The sequence below is a fragment of the Nomascus leucogenys genome, chromosome 8 (assembly GCF_006542625.1).
Source record: "Nomascus leucogenys isolate Asia chromosome 8, Asia_NLE_v1, whole genome shotgun sequence".
NCBI lineage: Eukaryota > Metazoa > Chordata > Mammalia > Primates > Hylobatidae > Nomascus > Nomascus leucogenys.
The window spans coordinates 73,281,674-73,308,420 of record NC_044388.1 but is presented as its reverse complement, the minus strand read 5'-3'; the positions used below and the strand labels follow the sequence as shown (position 1 = coordinate 73,308,420).

Here is a 26,747-nt window from a genome sequence, read left to right as displayed (position 1 = left end):
CATCTGGAGCAGAACAAAGAAACATAGAAGAATCAGAACCTCTAGGCTGAGGTCCTCAGCATACAGAATTCAAATGGCAGCAATACCAGCCTGCACTAATCAAGCTGGCCATGCTGTTGTCAGTGAGGCCACCCTCGAACCCCTAGCCTTGTGGGAGGCTGGCAACTGAGGGAGAAGCCTGCAGACGTCACCCTGCATCAAGCTTCAGTGGAGACTGCTGCTTAGCATAGCAGAGGCAGCATCCAGATTGTAAGCTGGTCAAGCAGCAGAAGGGCCTCCCTGGGGATGGCCCGTGGCTGCAGCATTTTCCCTTTTCATTTCTAACTGCAATTGTTCTATTTAGGTCCTCAGGTATTGAGGAAGTAGGGTGAGGGTAGTTATGTATCTAACCACATGCACAGATGGTGTTACTCCTTCTCTCTATCCTGTTCCTTCAACATCAAAGAGAAGACCCTTGTCAGACCCAAAAATAATTTCGGGGGCGCTGTGGCTTTGCAGTAAGAAGTCCGCCTTACTTGGGCAGAATTCAGCCCTTGTGCTCTTTTGGCCCCAAATTTTTATTAAGTAAAACTTCAAACCTGTAGAAAAATTGAAAGACTAGTACATTGAACACCATATGCCTTTATCTAGATTTACTAATCGGTAATATTTGGCCATATTTGCTTTCCCTCTCTCTCATATGATCAAATCCCCCTCAAGTCATTTGACAGTAAGTGATAGACATCATGACATTTCACCCCATATGTATTTTAACCTGGGTCTCTTTTTAAAATTTATTTGTAATTAGCAAGTAAAAACTGTACATATTTATGGTGTACAACATGATGTTTTAAAGTATATATACACTAAAATATGTAATAAAATGGCTAAATCAAGCCAGGGATCTCTTAATAGTAACCTATGGAATATCTACATTTCCTACATAACCACATACCATTACCACAACCAAGAAAACTGACAATCATCTTATAGAATTATATAACATATTGTCCATTTTCAAGTTTTCCCTATTTGGATCAGTAATGTCTTTTATAACTGTTTTGATTTATTTACTTTCAAATCAGGATGTTATCAAGGTTAAGATGTTGCATTTGGTGATTATGTTTGTCTAGTCTCTTTATCTAGAAAATTTTTCCCCTATGATACTGCCTTTTTGTAGAATGCATGCTAATTCCTATACACTACCCCACATTCTGAATTTATCTATTTTTGATATAATCTGACTTGCTCATCTATGCCCTAAATTTCCTGTACACTAAAAGGTGGGCTTAGACTCAGATCAAACATTTTGTCAAGAATGTTTCTTAGGCTGTGCTGTGTGGAGCAAACAGGTAAATGCTTCTTGTTGTTCATGCAGTGGTTGTGCTGCTGTTCAAATGTCATGTGCTTTGAGCTGTTGGGTGAAAGGCTAGCTCTCATGCTCATCTCCTGTCCTCTTTGCAGAATATGTGCACCATTGAAGCGGAGCTAGAGAATCTGCTGGGAGAATTCTCCATCAAGATGAAAGGTATTCTTTTCCTTGTTTAGAGAGAGTAAGGAGCCATCTCTGCAGAGTGCAGAGCTCCTTGAAGTTTGAGAGCCCATGCTATTTTTATTTTTCTTGCAAAGACGCAGCGCCACCCACTCTCAACCCATCCCACTTTTGATAGTTTACTGATGCTTCTCATCCTGAGGCTTACCTACACACACAAAAATATTATGACAGAATCTCAAACATACACAGAAGTGGAGAGAACATTATAATGAACCTCCATAAACCCATCACCTAGATGTAATAATTAGTAAGATTTTGCCACATTTGCTCCATCTCTTTGCTTTTGTTTTTCCTTTGATAAAAGAGAAGTCCTTTGATGAAATAAAACCCAGATATGTCAGTCTGCTGCTATACACTTCAGTATGCATCTCTTAAAGCATGGGGCTGTCATCTTACATAACCACGATGCCAAGTACTGTCACGTTTTCACAGCTAACAAAAATAATAAACCCTGGTTATTAACACATTCCATTATCAGATTTCCCCTGTTGTCTCAAAAATGCCTTGTCCATTTGATTAGTTCAAATTAGGATCCAAACAAGGTCCATGCATTACAACTGGTTGTTAGGTATATCTTTTAGATTTCCTTTAATCTAAAACAAACCTCTCCCCACCTTTTTTTCTACCCTTGACTTGCTGTAGAAACCATTGTACAGAATGTCCCACATTCTAGCTTGTCTGTTTGTTTCTTTGTGGTGATCTTTAAATTCTTCCTTTAGCTCCTCATGTTTCTAGCAAACTAACTATGAAATTTTATAAATCTTGGTGTTAAACCCACAGAGAATTTTTCCCCTTTCAGTACCTTTCTGGTATTTATCCCAGAAAGTTCCAAACTAGACACATTATTGAGTTATACCACCACATCTTCAGAACCAAAACGAAGTCTGGTTTTAGAAAATAGAGCATTGCTCAGGTGTTGTCAGATTTACGGCTCAGTGGCCAGGCATGGCTGTCAAATGAGCGGCCATCACAGCAAGTCAATTTCTCTTCCAAGTTTTGGCCTATTTGACTGCAGCGAAGAGGGCTGGTGCTTATGCAATTCTAAGGTTTCTTAGCAGCTTGATCCCTGGGTTGCTAATGGGGATTTAATCACCCTCTTTCTACTTTCTGCAATTAAGGGAGTAAAGAAAGGAGACTTTTTTTTGAAAGGGCTCGACAGGAGGGCTTCATTTTGCAATGAATCATCTAACTCAGGAGGGAAATTATTCTGTCAAGCACTAGGCACTGACATGTGAGAGCCTGTCTGAGAATACCTGGAATATAAATGACCTTGACCCTCAGCTTCCCAAATGGCTGCATGCTTCTCTTCCGGCAGATCTGGCAGGGAATCAGTTTAGTATTCAGTGTTAAATTTCAACACTTGCTTTACTACTGAGTCTGGCATCTGTGCTTTTTTCCATTTTTTAGGTCCATTCTCTACATTTTTGGGTCCTCACTTGAGTCAATGGTTCCAAAATCACTCAGGTCCATAGTCCCACGGTGGGCCCTGGAATTTTTATTTTAACTTTGAGGACGATTCTATCAGCAGCCTGATCAATTCTGGAAAATAACTGCCTTGAATCAGTGTTTAGCAGAAAACCTTCCCTCTACTTCCCCCAACACTCAGACGCCACCCACACAGACTAGCACAGTCGCAGTCTCACAGCCTAACGGTAATTCAAATCATGCACATGGCCTATCACTGCTAATATAAAAAAGTATTATATTTCTCCTATTTCTGATGCTCAGTATTATCAAATGCATCTACTTTTGGTGGGATGGTAATTTCCTGATTTTACAGATGGGAAATAGGGGCCTAGAGAGGCTAAATGACTTGTCCCAGGAGTCACACATAAATTGGAGTCAGATAAGAAACTGAATTCCAGGGTTCTTTGTCCCTAATGCATTCCCACCTCTAACTCCATGTTATGAGGGAAGTTCAGAGCTGAGCAGACAATATAAACCATTGCTCAAAGAGTGGTCTCCCTTGTGGGCAGATCCTCTCCAGCCTAGCACAGAGGCACCCTGGGAGTGGGATGGGAGGAAAGGGACCACCCTCGGACCAGATCTGGAGCTTCAGGCTTGGTGGTCAGTGAGGAGATGATGCTGGAGTCCCTGCCACCTACTGGGGGACCTGGCCACCCCGCTACATCACAGCCCTGATGGACTGACGAACTTGCTGTCGCTCCTGCTCCTCCATCTCCCCCTCTCTCTGTTGTTCTTGCTCTCCTGCCTGATCTTCCTGAGAGCCTCCCTGAATGCTTGGTTTCTTCCATGGGGTTTCTCAGGCCTGAAACTGAATCTCCTTCCTCATTGATAGACTCCCATCTCCTCCACTTTCCTCATCTAACATGCAAACTCAGAAACTACATCCGTGAAGGCTTTCAATGGTAAACGCCCCCATGGAAATCTTTCTCTTCCTCCATAAAGAGAAAGGGAAACCTCATGCTGCCAAGAAATCCTATTGTCTTTGCAATTAGCTGCTTTCTCATCTGTTACTCATTCTGGTAAAAACTACTTCCAACATACATATTGACAAACTGAGACTATTTCATAATACTCTCAGACCCGGCAACCCCTAACTTCCTCGTGCCACACCCTTCCCCACTTCCCTTTTTGCCCCACCCCCAACACTAGACAACAACCTTTTGGGGTAGTGACGTTAAAGAGAATAGAGCAAGTACTTACCAAGTGCCTGCTATTGGCCAGGCACTAGACTGCATTCTGATGACTGGTCCCTGGCTTTGAGCTCCACATGGTCTACCAGAGAAAATGGACATATGAGGCTATGCATTCTCATTCAATGGAATGAATGACCACCTGAACAACAGTGTGACCCAGTTTGCTGCAGAAGCAGGAGGGGAGAGGAGGAAAAGGTTGCCACTCACCTCTCTAGGTGGGGAGGGGAGCAGGAAAGAGGAAGGCATCCCAGTGTAATGTATGGTGAACAGCACCAGAATAGCATTCACCAAACAGAGGAAAGCCTGTGCAGAAGTGACAGGTAGACGGCTGTGGCTGACATGCTTGTCAGGAGAAGAGCTGTGGAGAATTAGTTGGGTCCTGATTATAAAAATCCATGAGTGCCAGGCTAAACAGAGAGCACTTAATCTGCAAACTGTCAAACAGGATGGAGGTAAAGAGATGTAGTTCCTTAGAGCAAACTTGTTCTCCAAATTATTACTTTGTTCAAATTAGGTTCCAGGCAGTGTATATATCCTGGTCCTTACGGTTTCCAGGGCAGGTCAACCTTCCTCAGAAGGGAGAACCACCACTGAGCTAGTAAACTCGCATTATTTATGCCTGGTCAGTAAATCAGTAAGGCCTGTAATACGAGTTCCTGACTGTATAGCTACTTAGTTGTTTGTCTTAAAGTAGGAAGTGTGACTCTTGGAAGGGAAGATCATCATAGAACTGGAAAAAATGATGGAGAGCGTTCTTTTGGCAGAATGGTGTCTGCACAAAGGAAGGCAGGCAAGAGTAGGCAGCTTCTGTAACACCCTCCAAACGAGGCTGTGGAGGAGGTGTTAGATCAGTAATATGTGTGCACCACGAAACATCCAAAGGTATGACCCCTGCAAGCCCCCAGTGTGCATCCTCAGAGGTAACCTCCATGATGGTTTTTTGAGTGAAAGCTAGAAAGCTTTCATTAAGCTTTCTAGATCATGCACTAGTCATCACAAACTGTTGAGAAAACTTGCAGCTTTCTTCAACTGTGAAAATGCCAGCAGGCCCCCAGACAAGAGCCTGTAAGAAACCTGGCCAGGCCTCAAAGACAGACTGTAACTGTCATTGCCCCACTGTTAGTGCTAATTCCGTGGCCAGTACCACCAGTGGCTTACACAGCAGATAGAACTTTAAGAAGCACAGCACAAAAGCTCTTTGTGCCCGGATAGTGCCCTTGTGCTACATTATTGCTACAATCAGAGGATCAGTGATGCCACTACAGCAGTTCCAATAAATTTTGCTTAGTAACATGGGCTGAGAAGTGAAAAAAACATCACTACCAATTACCTTTCTCACATTCAGTTTTCTTCAGATATAAAATTTCTGGTAATTTTAAAGGGGGGGAAAAAAACACCTTCAAAGGATTTCCCCTTTATTCACCTTCATCTGGTAACAATGTCAGATCAGTTTCTTTTCAACCAGTCTTCCATTGTAATTACATAGATAAACAGGCAATGGATTAATCCTGAACTAATTTGCAGAGGTTTTGTTTTATTTTTGAGACAGAGTCTTGCTGTGTTACCCAGGCTGCAGTGCAGTGGCACTATCTCTGTTCACTGCAACCTCCGCCTCCTGGGTTTAAGCGATTCTCATGCCTCAACCTCCGGAGTAGCTGGGATTACAGATGCCCACCATCACACCTGGCTAATTTTTGTATTTTTAGTAGAGACAGGGTCTCTCCATGTTGGCCAGGCTGGTCACAAACTCCTGACCTCAGGTGATCCGCCCACCTCGGCCTCCCAAAGTTCCGGGGTTACAGGGTGAGCCACCGTGCCCGACCAATTTGCAGAGGTTTTTAAAGGGCACTTTGGATTTTATTAGAATTAGCATGTCCAGTTTAGGATTTACAAAAGCCAGTCGATTATACTTTCTTTCAGAAGTATTTTTTTAAAAAACTAAATGCTCCAGAAAATTACTAGTGGAATACAGGCTTCTTTAATTCTGCTCTAATTTCAGTAAGTCCTTTTAAGTGGGTTGTTGTGTTCTTATTATTAGTGAAAGCTGTTCTTAAATGTACTAGCTCCACGGGCAGGAAGGCACGGACGAGTTGGTGAGTTGCTGCCACCTACTGACAAGTGATGGTAACAGCACGTGCTTTTTTTTAAGCATCCGGGGACCTTTTTTGCTGTCGGCTTACCCACGCAACGTCTATCAGTCAGGTGAAAGTAGAAGCGTTCATTTAAGACCCTCAACTTACTGGGTGTTTTGCTTTGTTTTGTTTTTTGAGTCGAGGGTCTCGCTCTGTCACACAGGCTGGAGTTCAATGGCTCACTGCCGCCTCAAACTCCTAATCTCTAGCAATCCTCCTGCCTCAACCTCCTGAGTAATTGGGACCACGGGCGCACGCCACCATGACTGGCTAATTTTTAAATTTTTTGTAGAGATAGGGTCTCACTATGTTGCCCAGGTTGGTCTCAAACTCCTGGGCTCAAGTGATCCTACTGCCTTGGCCTCCCAGAGCGCTGGGTCACAGGTGTGAGCCACCATGCCTGGCCAGGAGTCTCCAGCGTACTAACAGGGCTATTCATAGAAGGCAAAACATATTGTGTGATACTATCCACAGCATCTTTATATGGGTAAAATCACGTTTAAATAAATATAAAAACAACCCAGAACACAAAGGTTATAAATAGCAACTCAAGGAGGCTGAGGTACCAAGGGACCCATTTGTCATATGGATGTCTTTGTGTGGGAACAGCCTAGGACTAACAGCTGTTTCTGGACCAGCTCATCAAAATTATTTCCTCGGACTGCCTCTAAGAAATCACTGGGTAAGCAGGGAGGAATTGTTCGTGTCTTCTTCAATCTCTATTTAAATACTTTGAAAGTAGTACCTTCTTTTTTAAAAACATTGAGAAATATAACAAAAAAATAAATAAAATTATATATAATCGTTCCACCCAGTGCTAAGCTTTGTTAAAATTATTAAAATATCCAACCAACTTTTCTGTGTATACACGCTGTCTGCCAGGGTGTGTGATGCTTTTTACATCTTTTTTCTGTATTACAAAATAAGTATATGATCTTTTTAGAAAGCAAAGATTACCACTTAATGACAAAAATTTAACTTTCTCCTTAATTCTACCCTACCAGAGATAATTATTTCTAACAGATTGGTATGGTCTTCTAGACTTTTTTCCCTGGGGATCCATTTATATATAGCTGAGGTTATACTCTATGTAAGGTTTTGTGTCCTTCCTTTTTTTTTTTTTTTTTTTTTTTTTGAGATGGAGTCATGCTCTGTTGCCAGGCTGGAGTGCAGTGGCATGATCTCGGCTCACTGCAACCCCCGCCACCCACGTTCAGGCGATTCTCCTGCCTCAGCCTCCCGAGTAGCTGGGATTACAGGTACCCGCTGCCACCACCCCTGGCTAGTTTCATGTTTTTAGTAGAGACAGGGTTTCACCATGTTGGCCAGGATAGTCTCAATCTCTTGACCTTGTGATCCACCCGCCTCGGCCTCCCAAAGTGTTGAGATTACAGGCGTCAGCCACCACACCCAGCTGCCTTTTTTCTTTTTATACTTAATATTACATTATAAATATTGCCTTTAATTAAAAGTTCACTCCAAATATTTGTACTGAATTCTTTTGTTTTTTTGGGGGGATTTTTTCAGAGATGGAGTCTCGCTCTGTCACACAGAGCGAGTGGCGTTATCTCTGCTCACTGCAACCTCTGCCTCTAGGGTTCAAGCGATACTCCTGCCTCAGCCCCCGAAAAGCTAGGATTACAGGCAAGCACCACCCCGCCAGGCTAGTTTTTGTACTTTTAGTAGAGACAGGGTTTCTCCATGTTGGCCAGGCTGGCCTGGAACTCCTGACCTCAGGTGATCTGCCCTCCTCAGCCTTCTAAAGTGCTGGGATTACAGGCGTGAGCTACCACGTCCAGCCTATACTGAATTCTTAACTGGAAATCTTATAAAACTTTATTTTTTTCCTTCAAAAAATTTTTAAAGGATGAAGATTTTTACCCATTTTTATTAAACGTTTTTGGTTCCTTGAATAAAACTTTTAGTCTTTAGGCCCCTATGAATGTAAAGAGCTTTGCTTTGTGATTGGCAGGAAAACAAATTAACAGCTGACTAAAGCCAGAAACAACTGATTAAAGTAAAGCTGGGTCACTGACAAGCCTCTGTTGATGAGATTAGTTTCCTCATTTGCTATGCACATGTGACTAGCACGCCTTCCTCCCCACACCTTTACTCATGCTTGACACAGTAGACGTTCAAGAAACATTGTCGAATGCACACATGCCATTCACTCAGCCTGGAAGTATCTGTACACCCATGTCCTCATTTTACTGTGGTGAAACTCTGTTATTCAAATGCTACTTTCCTCCTTGAAACTATTCTACATTAAATAAGATAGTCTCTCTTTTTTCATTTTAATTATATAGTAATACATTCTCATAAAAATACAGAAAAAAGCAAAGATCTTCTGTCTCTCCACTGCTGTTTCCCTCCCTGATGCATATCAATTTACTGTGTCTTTTCTTTTCTTTTTTTTTTTTTAAGACATAGTCTCACTCTGTTACCCAGGCTGGAGTGCAGTGGCGTAATCACAGCTCACTATAGCCTCGACCTCCTGGGCTCAAGCGATCCTCCCATCTCAGCCTCTGAGCAGCTGGGACTACAGGCATGCAGCACCACACCTGGCTAATTTTTGCTTTCTTTTCAGTAGAGATGAGGTCTCACTATGTTGCCCAGGCTTGTCTTGAACTCCTGAGCTCAAGTCATCCTCCTTTCTTGGCCTCCCAAAGTGCTAGGATTATAGGCGTGAGCCAGCCTTATGTCTTTTCATATAGATTATGTCTTTCATTAAATAGTAGATGGCATGTACTCAATAAATAGTATTATCCCACTCTTGGATATATCATCATTACCATGTATTAATGACCTACTATGTGTTAGATGCCATATATTGTCCTTACAAACAATTCTATAAAGTAGACACTGTTACCCTATTTTAAAGGTGAAGAAACTTGGGTTAAGTAAATTTTCTAGAGTAGGATAGCTGGTAGACAAACAAATTAACCTCAGGTGTAACTCCATCTTACTGCCTGCAAGTCCTTGTCTGTTTCATTTCTGTGGGCTTTAACTGTATTTTGTTCTATCTATATCATGGGTATCCATAAAATCTTTAATTTCCAAATTATTACCCTAATTCCTAGCACAGACCATTACATACAGCAGGCTCTCAGTAAATATCTACAAAAAGAAAGAAAAAGACTGGACAAACCCAGAGTTCCTGAGATGGCCTCAGATGGTGGCCATCTAGTCTGATAAGATTTGTTTTTGCTGCTGCACCCGAGAGAGATCTCAAATGGAGCAGATCCAGTTAGACGTGACTTGCTGGATGGCACAGTAGAAGAAAAGTCCCAGTTTTTTCTGGGGGGGGGTGTATCATTTGGTTGGTTAGATTGACTTTGTTTTCTTAATCACTAGCTTTGTATAAGTAATCATCCATTTTCAGGGATTTCATAACAGTAAATTGTATCATTACACCAGATAAAAAGGAAAAAGAAAACATCAGAATGAGTAAATTGGGGGGCAGCAAGGGAAATAACTGCATGGAATCTTAACTCAAATGGGAGGCACTTAAAAATCACACATTTTAGGACAGAAAGAAAAATAGGAGACCAGATTATCTTCATGGGAATATGTTGGATAAATAAATAAATTTATCTTTCTGGCCCTAATACCCTAACCCTTGAATCTGCTTGGATCTTAAATCAGCCCAAGATATTCTGAGCTCTAGCTCCCCACCTTGCCCAGCCTCCCCTGCCTTGGAGACCACCTCTTCCATCACTTCATCTAGGAATGTCTTCTTTACCTGTGATGGAAGGAACTCCCCTAAAAACAGCTGTTCCCCAGGAATGGCCCCAAAAAGTGTTATGTGAGTTTGCACAAAGTTCTGACACTTCACTTGAATTCTTTTTAATGTGCCAGTATGTGTCTATAGAGAGGGGAAATATGTTCCACACCTCACTTTCCAATTGCTTGGTTACAGGTCTGGCTGGCTTTGCACGCCTCTGTCCTGGAGATCAATATGAAGTAAGTATTGTCTTGGTCTAGGTGCTGGAATTACGGACCTGAAGGGTAGGGGCCAGTTGTCATGTCATTATTTTGCTTCTCAAATTTTCTTTTTTTTTTTTAATTTTTAATTTTGAAAAACATTTTAAGCCAATGAGAAAGTCTCGAAACTGGTACAGGACTTCCCATAAACCTTTCATCTAGATTCACCACTTTGTAACATTATGCCACATTTGCTCTGTCATCATCATCATTATTGCGTCATTGTTACTATTATTTTGCCGAACTATTTTATTTATTTATTTATTATTTTGAGATGGAGTCTCGCTCTGTTGCCCAGGCTGGAGTGCAGTGGCGTGGTCTCAGCTCACTGCAACCTCTGCCTCCTGGATTCAAGTGATTCTCCTGCCTCAGCCTCCGGAGTAGCTGGAACTACAGGTGTGCACCACCACACCCGGCTAATTTTTTTATATTTTTAGTAGAGACGGGGTTTCACCAGGTTGGCCAGGCTGGTCTTGAACTCCTGACCTCAAGTGATCACCCCCGCCTCGGCCTCCCAAAGTGCTGGGATTACAGGTGTGAGCCACCACATCCAGCCCCTGCACCATTTTAGAGCAAGATGCAAACACCAAGACTCTTCATCCCTAAATTCTTCTAAGAATGAAAAGACATTCTCTTACATAGGCATTACTAAGCCCTCAACACCAGTGAGTTTAACATTGGCTCTTCAGCTAACGTCACCTGAAATTAGTCTATGTTCATATTTTGCCAGGTGTCCCAATATTGTACTAGGTAAGCAGGTTTTTTTTTTTTTTCCTGATCCAAGAGCCAATCCAGGATCATGGCTGATCATTAAGTACCATGTCTGAAGAAGAATAACATCTAGATCTTTCTTTGTAAAAATGTGCTCCAAAAAGTAAAAATAGCCTTTTTTCTTTTCCCTTTTCAAAAGGAAACTTATATAACCATTTCATCTAACATCTCCTCCAAAACCCTCTATACACATACCTCTTAGCAGGGGTGAGGGTGTATCTTCTCTTAAACATTAAAGCAGTCTGACTAAGGAGATATTACACACCTTCCTCCAAGAGTATGTTGGATTTCAAAGTCCTTGCCAGCTCCATCTCCCTATCCAGAGTAAGGATGTCTTTATTTCTTGCTTCTGACTGCTAAGGGGGTTTTAGCTGATACTTCCTAGTCTCGCTAAAGGAGCTGGGTTGTGTGGAGAATTAATCCCAATGGCTGCTCTACTGAAGTAGAACTAACAGAGAGAACTGCTTGGCATAAGTGAGCAGAAGGGCACAGTGCAATGACCTTTTACTACAGAAAACCTGTACCCTCTCTGTCTCAGACAGGCAGAACTTACTGTGCTTTAAAAGTTTCGGGCAAGGCACGGTGGCTTAAGTCTGTAATCCTAGCACTTTGGGAGGCCGAGGTGGACAGATCACCTGAGGTCAGGAGTTCAAGACCAGCCTAGCCAACATGGTGAAACCCCGTCTCTACTAAAAATACAAAAATTAGCCTGACATGGTGGCACATGCCTGTAGTCCCAGCTACTTGGGAGGCTGAGGCAGGAGAATCGCTTGAACCCTAGAGGCGGAGGTTGCAGTGAGCCAAGATCGTGCCACTGCACTCCAGCCTGGGTGACAGAGCGAGACTCCATCTCAAAAAAAAAAAAGGCTCCTGCCCACTCATTCCCAGCTCCATCCACACCCAAGGGTAAGGGGGTAGAGGGAGAGTAAGGGAGAAGGGGAGGGCGGCAGTGGCTTTAGGTCTTTCTCCTTTTGATCTTGGTGTTCTGGTGGAGAAGGGAGGGTGGCAAGACATGAAGGCCCTTGGATGTCTCCTCTCCAGATTTTCATGAAGTATGGCCGGCAGCGGTGGAAACTGAAAGGGAAAATAGAAGTAAATGGCAAGCAGAGCTGGGATGGAGAAGAAACAGTTTTTCTGCCCCTGATAGTTGGGTTCATCTCCATCAAGGTACAGTATTGTCATTGCCTGTTGTCTTTCCTGGTGCCACGGCTGGATGATCCATTGGTGGGGCCTTTACCCGTGACCCCTGCCAGTCGCCCCTCCATCCCACAGACTTCTCTGCACTACAAGTCTGTTACAAAGACAGCTGCTCTCTCATCAGAGTAAGTAAAGTCAATCTAAGATAGACTTTTGAAATATCCACCTCTGGCCCGGTGTAGTGTAGTGGCTCACGCCTGTAATCCCAGCACTTTGGGAGGCTGAGGTGGGTAGATCACTTGAGCCCAGGAGGTCGAGACCAGCCTGGCCAACATGGCAAAACCCCGTCTCTACAAAAGTAAAAAAATTAGCCAGACGTGGTCCATGTGCCTGTAGTTACAGCTACTTGGGACTCTGAGGTGGGAGGATCACTTGAGCCCAGGAGGTCAAGGCTGCAATGAGCCATGATCACACTACTGCACTATAGCCTGGGTGACAGAGAGAGACCCTGTCTCCAAAAAAAAAAAAAAAAAGAAAAGAAAGTAAAAAGAAAATCCACTTCCGATTTCAGATATGATTCTGAAAGAAATGACCAACCTAGCTCAGTAAAAAAAATGACACATTATTCTACCTTTCTCCTCTGCTGTGATGTAAGGCCTATCCCCTCCCACTCTCTCTGCTAGGTCACGGAGCTCAAAGGGCTAGCAACTCACATCCTGGTAGGTAGCGTGACCTGTGAGACCAAAGAGCTGTTTGCAGCCCGACCTCAGGTAGTGGCTGTCGACATCAATGATCTTGGCACCATCAAACTGAACCTGGAAATCACCTGGTAGTAAGTGCCTCTTCCTTTATTTCATCATATAGAAATATCTGATACTGGCTAGTGCTATTCAAAGCTGGTGCATGGACCATCGGCATCACCAGGGAGCTTGTTAAAAAAGCAGAATCTCGGGCCCCACCCCAGAACTACTGTGTCAGAATTGCTCAGGCCCCAGAATCTGTTTAACAAACTCCCCGGGTGAGGTGCACACGTGTTAAAGTTTAAAATATTTTAAAATATTTTTTCTGTCACCTTCCTTCCCTCTCTACCTTTAAACATGTAAGGGCATATGTCCTCTCAAGTAAACTAATTTGAAAGAAAATATCTGTCCAATAGGAGGTACTTTGACCTCATAAAAATCCTGATTCTCACGGATGCTTTAAATGCTTATTCCTCTTTATCACATAACTTCACACTGCTCTGGAAAATTATGAGTATCCTTAGTTCCTCTGCACTGTATTTACTGAAATAGAATATCCCCAAAGGGCAAGAGATACCTTTTTTCAAAGCAATGAACTTAGAAATGGTTTTCCAAAGTCACCCGGTGAGAAAGGTCATGATAAGTTATTAACACTAGCAGCGCCAGGCACAGTGGCTCACAAGTGTAATCCTAGCACTTTGGGAGGCTGAGGCAGGTGGATCACCTGAGGTCAGGAGTTTGAGACCAGCCTGGCCAACATGGTGAAACTCCGTCTCTACCAAAAATACAAAAATTAGCTGGGCATTGTGGCAGGCACCTGTAATGCTAGCTACTCGGGAGGCTGAGGCAAGAGAATCACTTGAACCCGGGAGGCAGAGGTTGCAGTGAGCTGAGATCGTGCCATTGCACTCCAGCCTGGGCAACAAGAGCAAAACTCCATCTCCAAAAAAAAACCACTAGTAGTTCACAACGTTTAATGTAATGCCCCTGGTATATTGCCGAGTAAATATGACATGTTGAGTATTCATGCTCAGGGTCTCATTTACAATATAGAAAGCCAGGTGTGGAAGCAGCAAAGACACTCTTGCCTTGTCATCATCAGCACTCTTTGCCCAGCCCTCCCCTCCCCACAATCTGCAGTCATTGACGTCTCACATGCAAGATCATTCTTCTTGCTGGATGAATCGGGTGCCATGATGTTAAGTGGCATCATAGTGAACAGCCTGTTATTCTCTTCCCACACAAGAGGCTCTGTGTCAACTGAAATGAATGGGATTCTATTTTTGAGTGTTTTCTTTAGAATGGAACAATAGTCTGTCGATGTCTTATACCATTAAGGTATCTAGCCCCGCAAAGTTCAGATAATTTTTATAGACTTTTCAACATCTTGTTTTGTCGAAGCAAGCATTCATAAATTTGTGTTTCTAATGTTAATGAGGAACAGGTGTATCTAAGTGTATATATAAATTGTGCTTAGAGCTGTGATAATATTCTGGGGTCCCTTGGGTGAGTCTAGACTCAGTTTTCTGCTCCACTTTTCTTTTATCCAGGTTTATTTTCTGCAAACCAGTTTAGCTAAAACCAGCCCAGTTCCGAACCACTGGTTGAGTTTACCTTTATATAATGAGATACTCTCTTAGCCTGTGGTCTGTTGATGATAGGTGATTTTACCAAATGCGCATACATGGGGACCTGTTGTTTTGCAGTCCATTCGACGTGGAGGACATGACCACATCCTCAGGCGCTGGGAACAAGGCGGCAGCCCTTCAGAGGAGAATGTCCATGTACAGCCAGGGTACCCCGGAAACACCCACCTTCAAAGACCACTCCTTCTTTGTAAGTTCAGTGTAATTTCCCGAGTAGAATCAGTGCACCTGAGCCAGTGCTTGCACCCAGCATTTGAAATGCTTAAGAGACAGTGCTGGGAGTTAGTAATTCTATCAGAAGTGGTGAGCCTCCTCTGTTTTTCCTCTCTCCTTGCCCACCTTACCTATTGCTGTGATGGTAACATGTAGATTTTTCTGAACATTCTCTAAGATCAGCCTTGTAAAGAAGTGCATATAAATAATAGCCTCCTTGTTTTAATCAAAAATGCTTGCTAAAAAGCTAACAAAACGTAGTAACCTGATTCTTCCCACTAACTCCCCCATCTTGCTTTCACTTCTGAAGAGGTGGCTGCATCCTTCCCCAGACAAGCCCAGGTGGCTGTCTGTCTTGAGTGCCTTGCAAGACACTTTCTTTGCCAAGCTGCACCGCAGCCGCTCCTTCAGTGACCTGCCTTCCCTCAGGCCGAGTCCCAAGGCCGTGCTAGAGCTCTATGTGAGTGTGGCCTGCCCGGGTATGGAGTGCTTGACTTCGGGGGCTTGTGGCATGTGTGACTCAGCATGTCTCTTGTTTTATCTTCTCTGTCTTGCTCACTGGGTAATGGTTACAGCTGTACTGTCCTTGGGGCGGGAAACTTGGTCGTGCATGTAACTTTGATAGAGACGCAGTTTGTCCTTCTCTTCTAATGATCCCTGTTTTTGTGCTGTGATTTTTCTCCATTGTGGCAAATATATCCATGGTAACGAGATTTTAAACAAGTTTAAGCCTTTCAAAAACTGGCATTCGGCCCAGCATGGTGGCTTACACCTGTAATCCCAGCACTTTGGGAGGCTGAGGTGGGCGGATCACTTGAGCTCAGGCGTTCAAGACCAGCCTGGCCAACATGGTCAAACCTTGCCCCTACTAAAAATACAAAAATTAGCCGGGAGTGGAGGCATGTGCCTGTAGTCCCAGTTACTTGGGAGGCTGAGGTGAGAGGATCGCTTGAACCCAGGAGGCAGAGGTTGCAGTGAGCCGAGATGGTGCCATTGCACTCCAGCCTGGGCAACAGCAAACTCCATCTCAAAAAAAAAAAAAAAAAAAATTGGCATTCAAGGAACTCAAAAGGATTTCAATGAATTTTACTAGAGCTACTTCTATTTGAAAGGTTCCCAGTCTTAGTTTATTATAATGTTTGTTAATTCTATAACACTTTGATAAAAAGGTATCTTTAATTCAGTCAGGAATACAATTTAAGTATTATATATTATACATTATGTCACCAGAGGATACACACACACTTGCATGCACACACACATGCATGGAACATCCTGCTCTTCACAGATGTATAAAAGGAAGCTTTGAGTGTCAACAGAGGAAAGGATTAAAAGTCTTCAGGTTAATAATAATAATAATTGGATTGTTTTCACTGAATTAAAAAATGCAGGTGAAGGCTGAACATGGTGGCTCACACCTCTAATCCCAGCACCTTGTGAGGCCAAGGCAGATGGATTGCTTGAGCCCAGGAGTTCAAGACCAGCCTGGCCAACAAAGTGAGACCCCGTCTCTAAAAAAAAATTTAAAAATTACCCTGTTGTGGTAGTGCACACTTGTGGTCCCAACTACCCAGGAGACTGAAGCAGGAGGATCACTGAAGCCCAAGAGGTTGAGGCTGCAGTAAGTTATGATTGCACCACTGCAGTCCAGACTGGACAACAGAGCAAGACCTTGTCTCAAAAAAAAAAAAAAAAAAAAAAAAGGCAGGTGAAAAGAACCAGGCTAAACTCTGGTGGAGTTTTAAAGGAAAATGGGAAGAATGTATGAGAGAAATACACATGAAAACATGAACCAAAACACAAAGAGCTAACACAGCTGTACACGCAACCATTAACATAACATATATATTCATGCTCATATGCTCATGTGCTACAGGTTGAGGGTTGTGGGCGAGAGTTGGTAGAGGTTTCGTGTCATAATTTAAATAAGAACAAGATTAGAAAACAACTGGATGGCTTTCCTGATAAAGCCTTTTAGATAAATGCAAAGGTCCTCAGAGCGGCTGTTCCCATCTGGCCACAGCCCACCACAAGCCCATCCCACTTTTCCACTCTCTATCCTCTGCTGGGGCCCCTCGGAGCTTCTCAGTGTCCTCCAAATGCACCACCTCCTTTCAGAAGCTCATGTCTTTGCATGTTGTTCCTTCTAGAATGCACTTCCTTTGGTGCCTGCCCTCTACCTCACCATCTTCCACACTGAGCTCCAGGACTGACTCTTTCTCAGGCAGCAGCCACCCCCTCTTTGGGGCCCTTCCCTCGTGATGTCATCCCTCAGTTATAGCGTGCACACCATTGTACCGTTGTGTGCTTGTTGTTAGACTTGTCCCCTTGGTAGACTGCAAGTCCCCTTGGGCAGGGCATCCTGATTTATTCTCACTCAATATTTGCCACTTAAGTAGGTGGAAATTGAGCTTGAGTCTTGGAGTCTCAAGAGAAATGGCTGAGAAGGACTTTGGAATTTGAATAAGAATCCTGACTACCCAATCTCCCTGCCACACCCAGTGTCTCCCACCTCCCTCGGTGCTGCCATGAGATGTGTGCACAGATCAGACAAGGCTGAGTGGGACCACATGGAGGGCCCATGGGTTCTAGAAGCCTAAGGGACCCCCATGGATGAGGTCTAGGGAGATGGCTCCAGGCATCCCTCATCCCTCCCCTAAAAGATTCCTTTTGTCTTTCCTAGAGACATAAGTTGTATATGAGGTGGGGGGTGCAAATACGAGAGGGAAGAAACTGAAATACCCAAGCTGGGAGGGGAGGAAGAGGAGCACCAGAGCCCACCACCCCAACAACATTGTGGACCACAGTTCAATAATCACTAATAGAGTAAAACATCCCTAGTTTTGGAGGTAGAGAGACAGAGCTTGTAGAGGTTACTCAAGTGTCCAGTGACACATCACTTCACTCGTCCTGTGGTTAAAGTAAATCACCTTCCAACCATGCTACAATGGACAGTTTGGGTGCAATGAACTGCTTGTGTCGGGATCTAGTGGCCTCAGATACAGCAGCAATGGGACCAGGGAGCCGGCTGGAGGAGGACAGGGAGCCTTTGTCTTCCCTTCTGCTCTTCACTGCATTTGCTGTAACGTTTTTATTTGCCAGGCTTATTCCCAGCAAATTTTGAGAATTTGTCATTTTCTATATAATTAAAACAATTACTAGCATGATACTTACCATTTATTTACTTTAAAAACCAAATCTGGGATCTAAGAAAAATTAACCATTTTGGGCCGGGCATGGTAGCTCACGCCTGTAATCCCAGCACTTTGGGAGGCTGAGACAGGCGGATCACCTGAGGTCAGGGGTTTGAGACCACCCTGACCAACATGGCGAAACCCTGTCTCTACTAAAAAGAAAATACAAAAATTAGCTGGGGGCGTGGTGGTGCATGCCTGTAATCCTAGCTACTTGGGAGGCTGAGGCAGGAGAATCACTTGAACCCAGGAGGCCGAGGTTGCAGTGAGCTGAGATCGCACCATTGCCCTCCAGCCTGGGCAACAAGAGTGAAACTCTGTCTCAAAAAAAAAAAAAAGAAGGAAAGAAAGAGAGAGAGAGAGAGAGGGAGAGAGAGAGAGAGAGAGAAAGAAAGGAAAGAGAAAGAAAGAAAGAAAGAAAGAAAGAAAGAAAGAGAAAGAAAGAAAGAAAGATTAACCATTTTGAAGGGGTTAATCTCAGTAACTCAAAAGCCCTTTCCACAGAGCAGTATTTGGCATTTAGGCATTATACACAGACCACAGCACAAGGAGAGCTGACTTAGAAATAGAAATGCCTGAATAAATGAATGATCTTGGTTACCTGGATATTTCTGGCCTCTCTCTTCAGAGTTCTGCTTCATGAAGCATAGGGCGTACCTGTGACACCACCCGGGTCTGCTTGACAGATGACTTGGTGTTTCTAGGCAGCCTGAGAGCCCTGGGGTTTGCCTCCTGCAATATTGATGTTCCATTTATTAGTCTTTTCCTCTTATTTCTAGAGAAGCTATGCAAATGTATGGCTGACCTTGAATTATTTATGGCATGGTTGCTAAATTAATAAAACATTTTCCAGAGCTTGGGATTTGTGGGCAGAGATTTTCAAAAAAATAATTTTTGAGAATTGAAGCAGAACAAAACATCACATCTTTGGAACTAAATTGCATGGATGTTGGAAAGTTTTTTAAGATAGATGCCTAAATAGAAAAAGAAATTGGTAATGTTATTCATAACTATGGCTGCCAAATATTATGAGCTCTTGGAATTCAGAAAACAAGCCCCCTCCCCCCATGCAACCTTTTCTTTTGAAAAATGTCAAACCTTAAAACTATTGCCATGAACTTTCACCTAGATTCAACAATAGAAACAGTCCTTAATGGTCTGTTTTCTTTTGCCAGACACACACACACACACACACACACACACACACACACACACACACGGCATCAACAAATAAAATGCTAACATTCTGAAAGTTCTGGGTTTTTTCATTGTAATTGCCTTATATTCTGTCTGGAAATAAACCATGCCAAGCCAAATGCATCATTTGTATTGAAAATAATAATAAGGTATCTTTTATCTATAGTCGAATCTACCTGATGACATCTTTCAAAATGGAAAGGCAGCCGAGGCGAAAATGCCACTGTCACTCAGCTTCAGTGACCTGCCCAACGGGGACTGCGCCCTCACCTCCCACTCAACAGGCTCCCCTTCCAACTCAACAAATCCAGAAATTACCATCACCCCTGCGGAGTTTAACCACAGCAGCTTGGCCTCCCAGAATGAGGGTATGGATGACACCAGCTCAGCATCTTCCAGGAACTCCTTGGGAGAAGGCCAAGAGCCAAAGTCACACCTGAAGGAGGAAGACCCAGAGGAGCCCAGAAAACCTGCCTCGGCCCCGTCTGAGGCTTGCCGCCGACAGTCCTCAGGTGCTGGGGCTGAGCACCTGTTCCTTGAGAATGATGTTGCAGAGGCACTTCTGCAAGAGTCCGAGGAGGCCTCTGAGCTCAAGCCTGTGGAACTGGACACTATGGAAGGAAACATCACGAAGCAGCTGGTCAAGAGGCTCACATCCACAGAGGTGCCAGTGGCCACAGACAGGCTGCTCTCTGAGGGCTCTGTTGGTGGAGAATCCGAAGGCTGCAGATCGTTTCTAGATGGAAGCTTAGAGGATGCTTTTAATGGGCTTTTCCTTGCATTAGAACCACATAAAGAGCAGTATAAAGAGTTTCAGGATCTGAACCAAGAAGTCATGCATTTGGATGATATTCTAAAAGTAAGTACATTTTTAGAGAAATTGGATTAGGTTTGGAGAGAGGTGTCCTAAGCCAACATTCTATTTAAGATGAGGTATCATTTAAAAAAAAAAAATCCTGTCCAATCACAGGATTAATAGCTCATCATCATTTTAAAGGCACTAATATGCCAGTAGTGCATATTTTTATTTTCCTAACAACAGATCAACTTATCTAAATTGATTAGGACTTAAACAAAGAGCTCTAGAGAATGCTGAAATTCCCCCAGTCCCCAAGTTAATCATTCTAATCCCATATGTGAAATAGTGGCACTTTGATGATTACAGTCTCACAGGCGTTACTGGATAGGATCCCTCTCAGGGTGTCGGGAAAGCAGGGAGCCCTTTCCCTGGTTGGAGTCAGAGTTATCCAGTCCCATTGTGAGAGCCGTGAGCCACTGCCTCCGGGAGGAGACTGCCTGCTCTCACAATTGGTCCAAATAACCAAGTCAGAATCTCAGATTAATCATCAGCAAAATAATCATCCACTCTACTCTACAGACTCTCCAGAGATACCCTCAATCCATAGGGATCAGACAGCCCAGGATGGAGGTGGGAGGGTAAGATGAGAAGGATTATTTCCTCACGGGCGAGAGGTCCTGATAATGAGATCATTGTTGCTGCTTCAGAATGTATCTGTCTCCACCTGCATACAGATTAATTTTTTAAAAAACACTGCACAAGAAGACAGATTTGAATTGTTGTCCCAAATCTCACTGCCACTTCTTGTATTCTTTGCTGTTCTGATTTATATTGTCATATAAAATAGAACTCGGATCCTTTTTCTTAAAAGAGCAGTTCTTTGGGTACCTGGTCTGTAAAAAGGCTTGAAAGTAAGGTTGCAGGGGCAAGCCGAGAACCAACCCACAGAAGGCTGTTGCATCCCTTTCTAAAACTGTTTTCATGGCTGGGCATGGTGGTTCACACCTGTAATCCCAGCATGTTGGAAGGCCAAGGCGGGCAGATGACTTGAGCCCAGGAGTTAGAGACCAGCCCGGGCAACATGACGAAATCCCATCTCTACAAAAAATACAATTAGCCAGGCATGGTGGCACACACCTGTAGTCCCAACTACTTGGGAGGCTGAGGTGGAAGAATCACTTGAGCCAAGGAGGCAGATGTTGTAATGAGCTGAGATCACGTCACTGCGCTCCAGCCTGGGCGAAAAAGTGAGACCCTGTCTCAAAAAAAAAAAATAAAAATAAAAAAATATATATATATATATGATGATTGTTTTTATATGTAGCCTGCCCAGTGGCATCTGAAACTACATTTCCAAGGCTTTTTGACCATCTTATCCTTCTCTACTCAGTCTTGCTGACCTAACTCTGGAGGAGATTTGTGCCCAAGGCAGCTGATAATTCAGGTTCTGACTCTCCAGGTCCTCAAATGCTCATGACAGATAGCTCAGTTGATGGCATAGCCTCCGAGAAACAGAAGGGCACTCTGAATCTACTTTCTGTAAAATATCAGTTCAAAACCATCAGCTCAGGGCTTGTATATGCAGGCTGCTTGTCTGGTATTCTACCAAGCACCTATCTTTTCTGCAAAGTTGACCAACTTTGCTTTGTGGGCAAAAAGTATTCATTTCAAAGAGCTAAGACACGGATTGATGCCATCTAAAGTGAATTCCTTAGAGAAATCCAGTAGTGATAGCAGCTCCCATTCCAGGCATCTAGGGTGCTGGTAAGTAGCTCAATCCACAGGAAACACTAAACATTATTAAAAACTGATGATCAGAGACTTCTTTCCAGAGTATTATTTCAGTCTGCTGTTGTTCCAAAATTGTCCTGCTACTAAAATCCTCAACTGCCCCTTTCTTTGTCATGACCAATATTTAAACACATCCATACTGCACAAGATCAAATTGTGCAGACACCTTGCTTAGGAAAAAAGACCCTAGAAGTAGGTAAAGTCCAGACCGACTCCCCCTCTCCCCCTGAGATTGCTGAAACCGTCACTAGTAAGTGTGTTTAGGTCTGGGGCAAATGGCTTTATATCCAGCCAGAATTAAAGCATCAGCTGGACAAAGCTTTCTCTTTTCTCCCTCCTTCACATTCCTAGGATGCTAAACATCTTGACGATCAGAAACTAAATGGTGCCGCCTGTTGGACGGAGATCACTGAGGGTGAATGAGACAACTGTGATTTAAAAGACCGAAAGGCGTTTTCCCATGTGCTTTTGTGCCATCTTGAGTGTCAGAGACAGATCCCTGCAAGGCCCTTCCTACCTTGCACTAAGAAATCAGCAAGGAGTGTCACCTAACTGGATGGAGGACATTTAGTGCTTCTAACTTGCAGAATTTGTCCCATTCGACCCACCCCAGCATCCTCTTGAATATTTGGAAATACTTCTCTCCAACTCTGTGCCCATAGCAACTGGCATTGTTTTGCTTGTAATGTTTCTGCATGTGGCCAGCATTATAGAATGCTCTGGGCCAGAGAATGGGATTGCTCCCATGATGCCAGGGCCTGGTCAGGGAAGTGGTGGGACTTGTTCCCTTTGAGGCAGAGCTCCAGAGGAAGCAGGGCTGCTTCTTGTTGTGCCCAAGGCATTCATTCTTTCCTCAATCCTCAGAGGAAAAGTTATGTGCTATAAGCAGGTGCGGTAGCTCATGCCTGTAATCCCAACACCTTGGGAAGCCAAGGATTGCTGGAGCCCAAGAGTTCAAGACCAGTATGGTCAATACAGGGAGACCCTGTCTCTACAAAAAAAGAAAAAAATTAGCCTGGTGTGGTGGCACATGCCCGTGGTCTCAGCTACCTGGGAGGCTAATGTGAGAGGATTGCTTAAGCCCGGGAGGTTGAGGCTGCAGTGAGGTGTGATCACACCACTGCACTCCAGCCTGAGTGACAGAGCAAGACCTTATCTCAAAAAAAAAAAAAAAAAAAAAAAAAGATGCAGGGCTTCTTACCTAGGAAACATGGGCTAGGTGAATTTGAACCACTTCCTGTTTCTGGGATTTGTTTTGTTAGTCCTTTAGAGCAGATGCCTTAGATAGCTAGCGCCTTTTGTAGAACACTGAAGACATTGCCACTTGGAATTAGAGATTGGTCAGTATTCAGCATTGACTCACTGACTTAAAATTTGTCTGCTTGTGGTATTTTATTTTGGGGTGAGCCCTAGGCAGAGGGATATAGCAGTTCTGTTTCCCAAGGCTTTGTGGTTGACATGGTTTTGTTTTGTTTTGTTTTTTCAACTTTTTGTTTTAAAAATTTCAAACAGAAGTAGAGAAGTTCCTCTAATGGATCCCAGTGTGCCCATCCCTCAACCTCCCCAGTGATCAACTCATGGCCAATCTTGTTTCCTATTCTTCAACCTGCTGACTTCCCTCTGGATTCTTCTGCAACCAGTCCCAGATATTGTGCCATTTTATCCATGGTTGTACTTCTTTTTTGGATATAAAGATTTTTAAATGCATTTTTTAAATGCTAACAAAAAATAAAAACTTGAAACAAAAAAAAAAAGTGTGGCATCTCCAATTGAGCATCGTGTGTCTTGTTTCTCTTTCCGGATATGTTGATATTCTCCCTGGTGCCTTCTGCCTTTACAGTGCAAGCCAGCAGTAAGCCGCAGCAGGTCTTCCAGTTTAAGTCTTACAGTTGAAAGTGCTTTAGAAAGCTTTGATTTCCTGAACACCTCTGATTTTGACGAGGAGGAGGATGGTGACGAGGTTTGTAATGTTGGCGGAGGTGCTGACTCAGTATTTTCAGACACCGAGACTGAGAAACACAGGTAAGTCTGAAGTTAGTGTCTCCTTATATTTCTCCTGTCACAGCTAATACAGTAGTTCTTTGTTACTGTCAGAGGGGACCTGGTACACATTTCCAGGAAGATAAAACTCTCCACATGAGTGACGAATTGGCTTATAGTTCCTTTTTATTGTCAAGTGCAATAAAACAGTCAACATTATTCACCTCTTTTGGGTTAAGGGAAAATAAATATCTTTATATTTCCTCTTTATAAGTAAAGAGGAAAATTGTGTATGAGAGTGTTTTATACACGTACATGTGTACACATTTTTTTTTTTTTAAGACAGAGTCTCACTCTGTCACCCAGGCTGGAGTGCAGTGGTGCGATCTCAGCTCACCACAACCTCCACCTCCCAGGTTCAAGTGATTCTCCTGCCTCAGCTTCCCGAGTAGCTGGGACTACAGGCACTTGCCACCACACCCGGCTAATTTTTGTATTTTTTTAGTAGAGACGGGTTTCATCATGTTGGCCAGGCTGGTCTTGAACTCCTGACCTCAGGTGATCCACCCGCCTCAGCCTCCCAAAGTGCTGGGATTGCAGGTGTGAGCCACCATGCCCAGCCCTCACATGTGTCTTATACAGTTCACTGTCTACAACTTGACCCCGTGTAACTAATTCCAAATTAACTAGGTATACACATTTCTGAAGAACTCTTACTGGATGACAGATTTGGGCCTGGTTCTCCCTGGCTTGCACTTTACTTCCGCTGCCTTTGTTTTGTTGTGCTTCCCTTTCCCAACCCTTCATGCTTCCTTCAACCCAGTGAGTCTTAGCATGAGATTGAGTTCATCAAGGCACACATCAAAGCCAAGTTTAAGTCCCATGGTGCATATTTCTCTTAGAATGTAAGAGGAGATGACCGATGACTGCCACTGGTACTGCACCTCTCTAGATGGAGAATGTGACCTTCTTTGGAAGCAGTGGATGAAGGTGAAAGTTGTCACCTTCACCGTCAGGTGTCCTTGTGCAGCCAAATCACGTTTTCAGAACTAGAGCCTGGGGTCCAATTTTATAACTACAGATAAAGCAAAATAAGCACAATGGAACATACCCACCTCCATCAATTGCTGTGAAAGAAAACACACTTTCCCAAAATGGGAGTGGATTGCCCACTCATCTTTACCTTGGCACAATATGACGTAAACGGGTTTTCAAGTTACAGCAAGCTATGACTTCAACCTTCACAAATCTCCCTGAAAGATGTTAGTTTTTGTTTTTTGTTGTCCCTGAAGGGTTTCCTTTTTCAAAATAAAACCAGGAAAAAAACCAGGAGAACTTGAATTTACCCCTTAAGCAAACTGGGGACATGGCAAAGAAAATTTATTAAATGAATGTAATGTTTAAATTATCCTACATTTGGCCAGGCATGGTGGCTCATGCCTATAATCCCAGCACTTTGGGAAGCCAAGGCCAGAGGGTTACTTGAATTCAGTAGCTCAAGACCAGCCTGGGAAACATGGCAAAATGCCATCTCTACTAAAAATACAAAAGTTAGTTGGGTGTGGTGGTGTGCACCTGTAGTCCCAGCTACACGGGAGGCTGAGGTGGGAGGATGGCTTGAACCCAGGAGGTCAAGGTGAGCTGAGATTGTACCACAGCACTCCAGCCTGGGCAACAGAGCAAGACCTTCTCTCAAATAAATACATAAGGCTGGGCGTGGTGGCTCACTCCTGTAAACCCAGCACTTTGGGAAGCTGAAGAGGGTGAATCACTTGAGGTCAGGAGTTCGAGACCAGCCTGATCAACATGGTGAAACCCCATCTCTACTAAAAATACAAAAATTAGCCGGGCATGGTGGCATTACGCCTGTAGTCCCAGCTACTCAGGAGGCTGAGGCAGGAGAATGGCTTGAACCTGGGAGATGGAGGTTGCAGTGAGCTGAAATCGAGCCGCTGCACTCCAACCTGGGTGGCAGTGCGAGACTCCGTCTCACAAAAATAATAAAAATAAATTGTTCTGCCTTAATATTTTTTAGCTTGATAGAATTTGCGAAATACTTCTTTCCAAAAATTTTTCTGCATACTTGTTACCTTAAGCTGTTACAGGATGTATGTAGCAAAGTCAGGCATCAATCTAAACTTTTTTTCTTCTTGCTATAAGAAACATTTTGACAACAAAAAATCACAGGTTTTTATAAATGTTATACATCATTGATATTAAATATGTCTAATTTGATTAATCTTATTGTATGTCATCAGAAGTATTGGGAAAGAGCGTGTGTGTGTGTGTGTGTGTGTGTGTGTGTGTGTGTATTTTAAATATGTATTGGCTGCTATGTGTGGACTGCCCAGACAGAAACTGAGTGTGTTCCCCTTGGAGGCAAATGTGAATCAGAATCAGAATAAAGCATTCAAAGCCTCTAAGCTCTGGTGCTAATCTTTTTAAATTGTGGACACCAGAGAGTGTGAGGCTAGAAGCCCTAATCTGCCCTGTCCCGTCTAGCTGTGTGAACCAGGACACTCTTAACATCTCTGCTAATCATGTGAAACAAGACCACTATTCCCACCCTCCCTAGTACACAGGTTTATTTTATGAATCAAATTAGATAATCAATGCAAGAGATTTTTTAAAATGTAGGTGCCTATCATGATATAACTTCATACAGTTCAGCAAGGGGGTTTAAACAAAGCGTGAGAGGCAGAACTAAGCGATTCCTCTAAATATTCAAACACCCTTTTTAAGTTTTGTCCAGAGTAGAACATCATGTCTCTCTTCTTGGCAGCTTTCCTTTTTCCTTTTATTCAAGTAGCAATTGATCTGAGGCCAGGAGAAAACCTTGGCAGAGTATTTCTTAATGGTATTGCCTTTGGGAAACCACAAATATAGAGGACAATTTAATTCCAGAAAATTTGGCAGATCACCCTGTCAACAGAGCAGGAAAGTGCAACACATTCAAAATGAGGGCATGT

General features: G+C 43.4%; 1 protein-coding gene across 3 annotated transcripts in view; it reads left to right on the top strand.

Annotated features, from left to right (window-relative positions):
- RIPOR2 (RHO family interacting cell polarization regulator 2) overlaps positions 1 to 26,747 on the top strand; it is a 102,694-nt gene that overhangs the window by 48,450 nt on the left and 27,497 nt on the right. The window contains exons 8-15 of one of the 3 annotated variants that reach the window (XM_030817387.1): positions 1,444 to 1,507; positions 10,246 to 10,289; positions 12,123 to 12,248; positions 12,902 to 13,050; positions 14,665 to 14,794; positions 15,128 to 15,277; positions 19,375 to 20,067; positions 23,639 to 23,820. In XM_030817387.1, coding sequence (XP_030673247.1) covers positions 1,444 to 1,507; positions 10,246 to 10,289; positions 12,123 to 12,248; positions 12,902 to 13,050; positions 14,665 to 14,794; positions 15,128 to 15,277; positions 19,375 to 20,067; positions 23,639 to 23,820 — 1,538 coding nt within the window. Of the gene's footprint in view, positions 1 to 1,443; positions 1,508 to 10,245; positions 10,290 to 12,122; positions 12,249 to 12,901; positions 13,051 to 14,664; positions 14,795 to 15,127; positions 15,278 to 19,374; positions 20,068 to 22,149; positions 23,553 to 23,638; positions 23,821 to 26,747 lie in introns of those variants that run through there. The other 2 variants (XM_030817388.1, XM_030817389.1) reach the window with 2 other exon arrangements.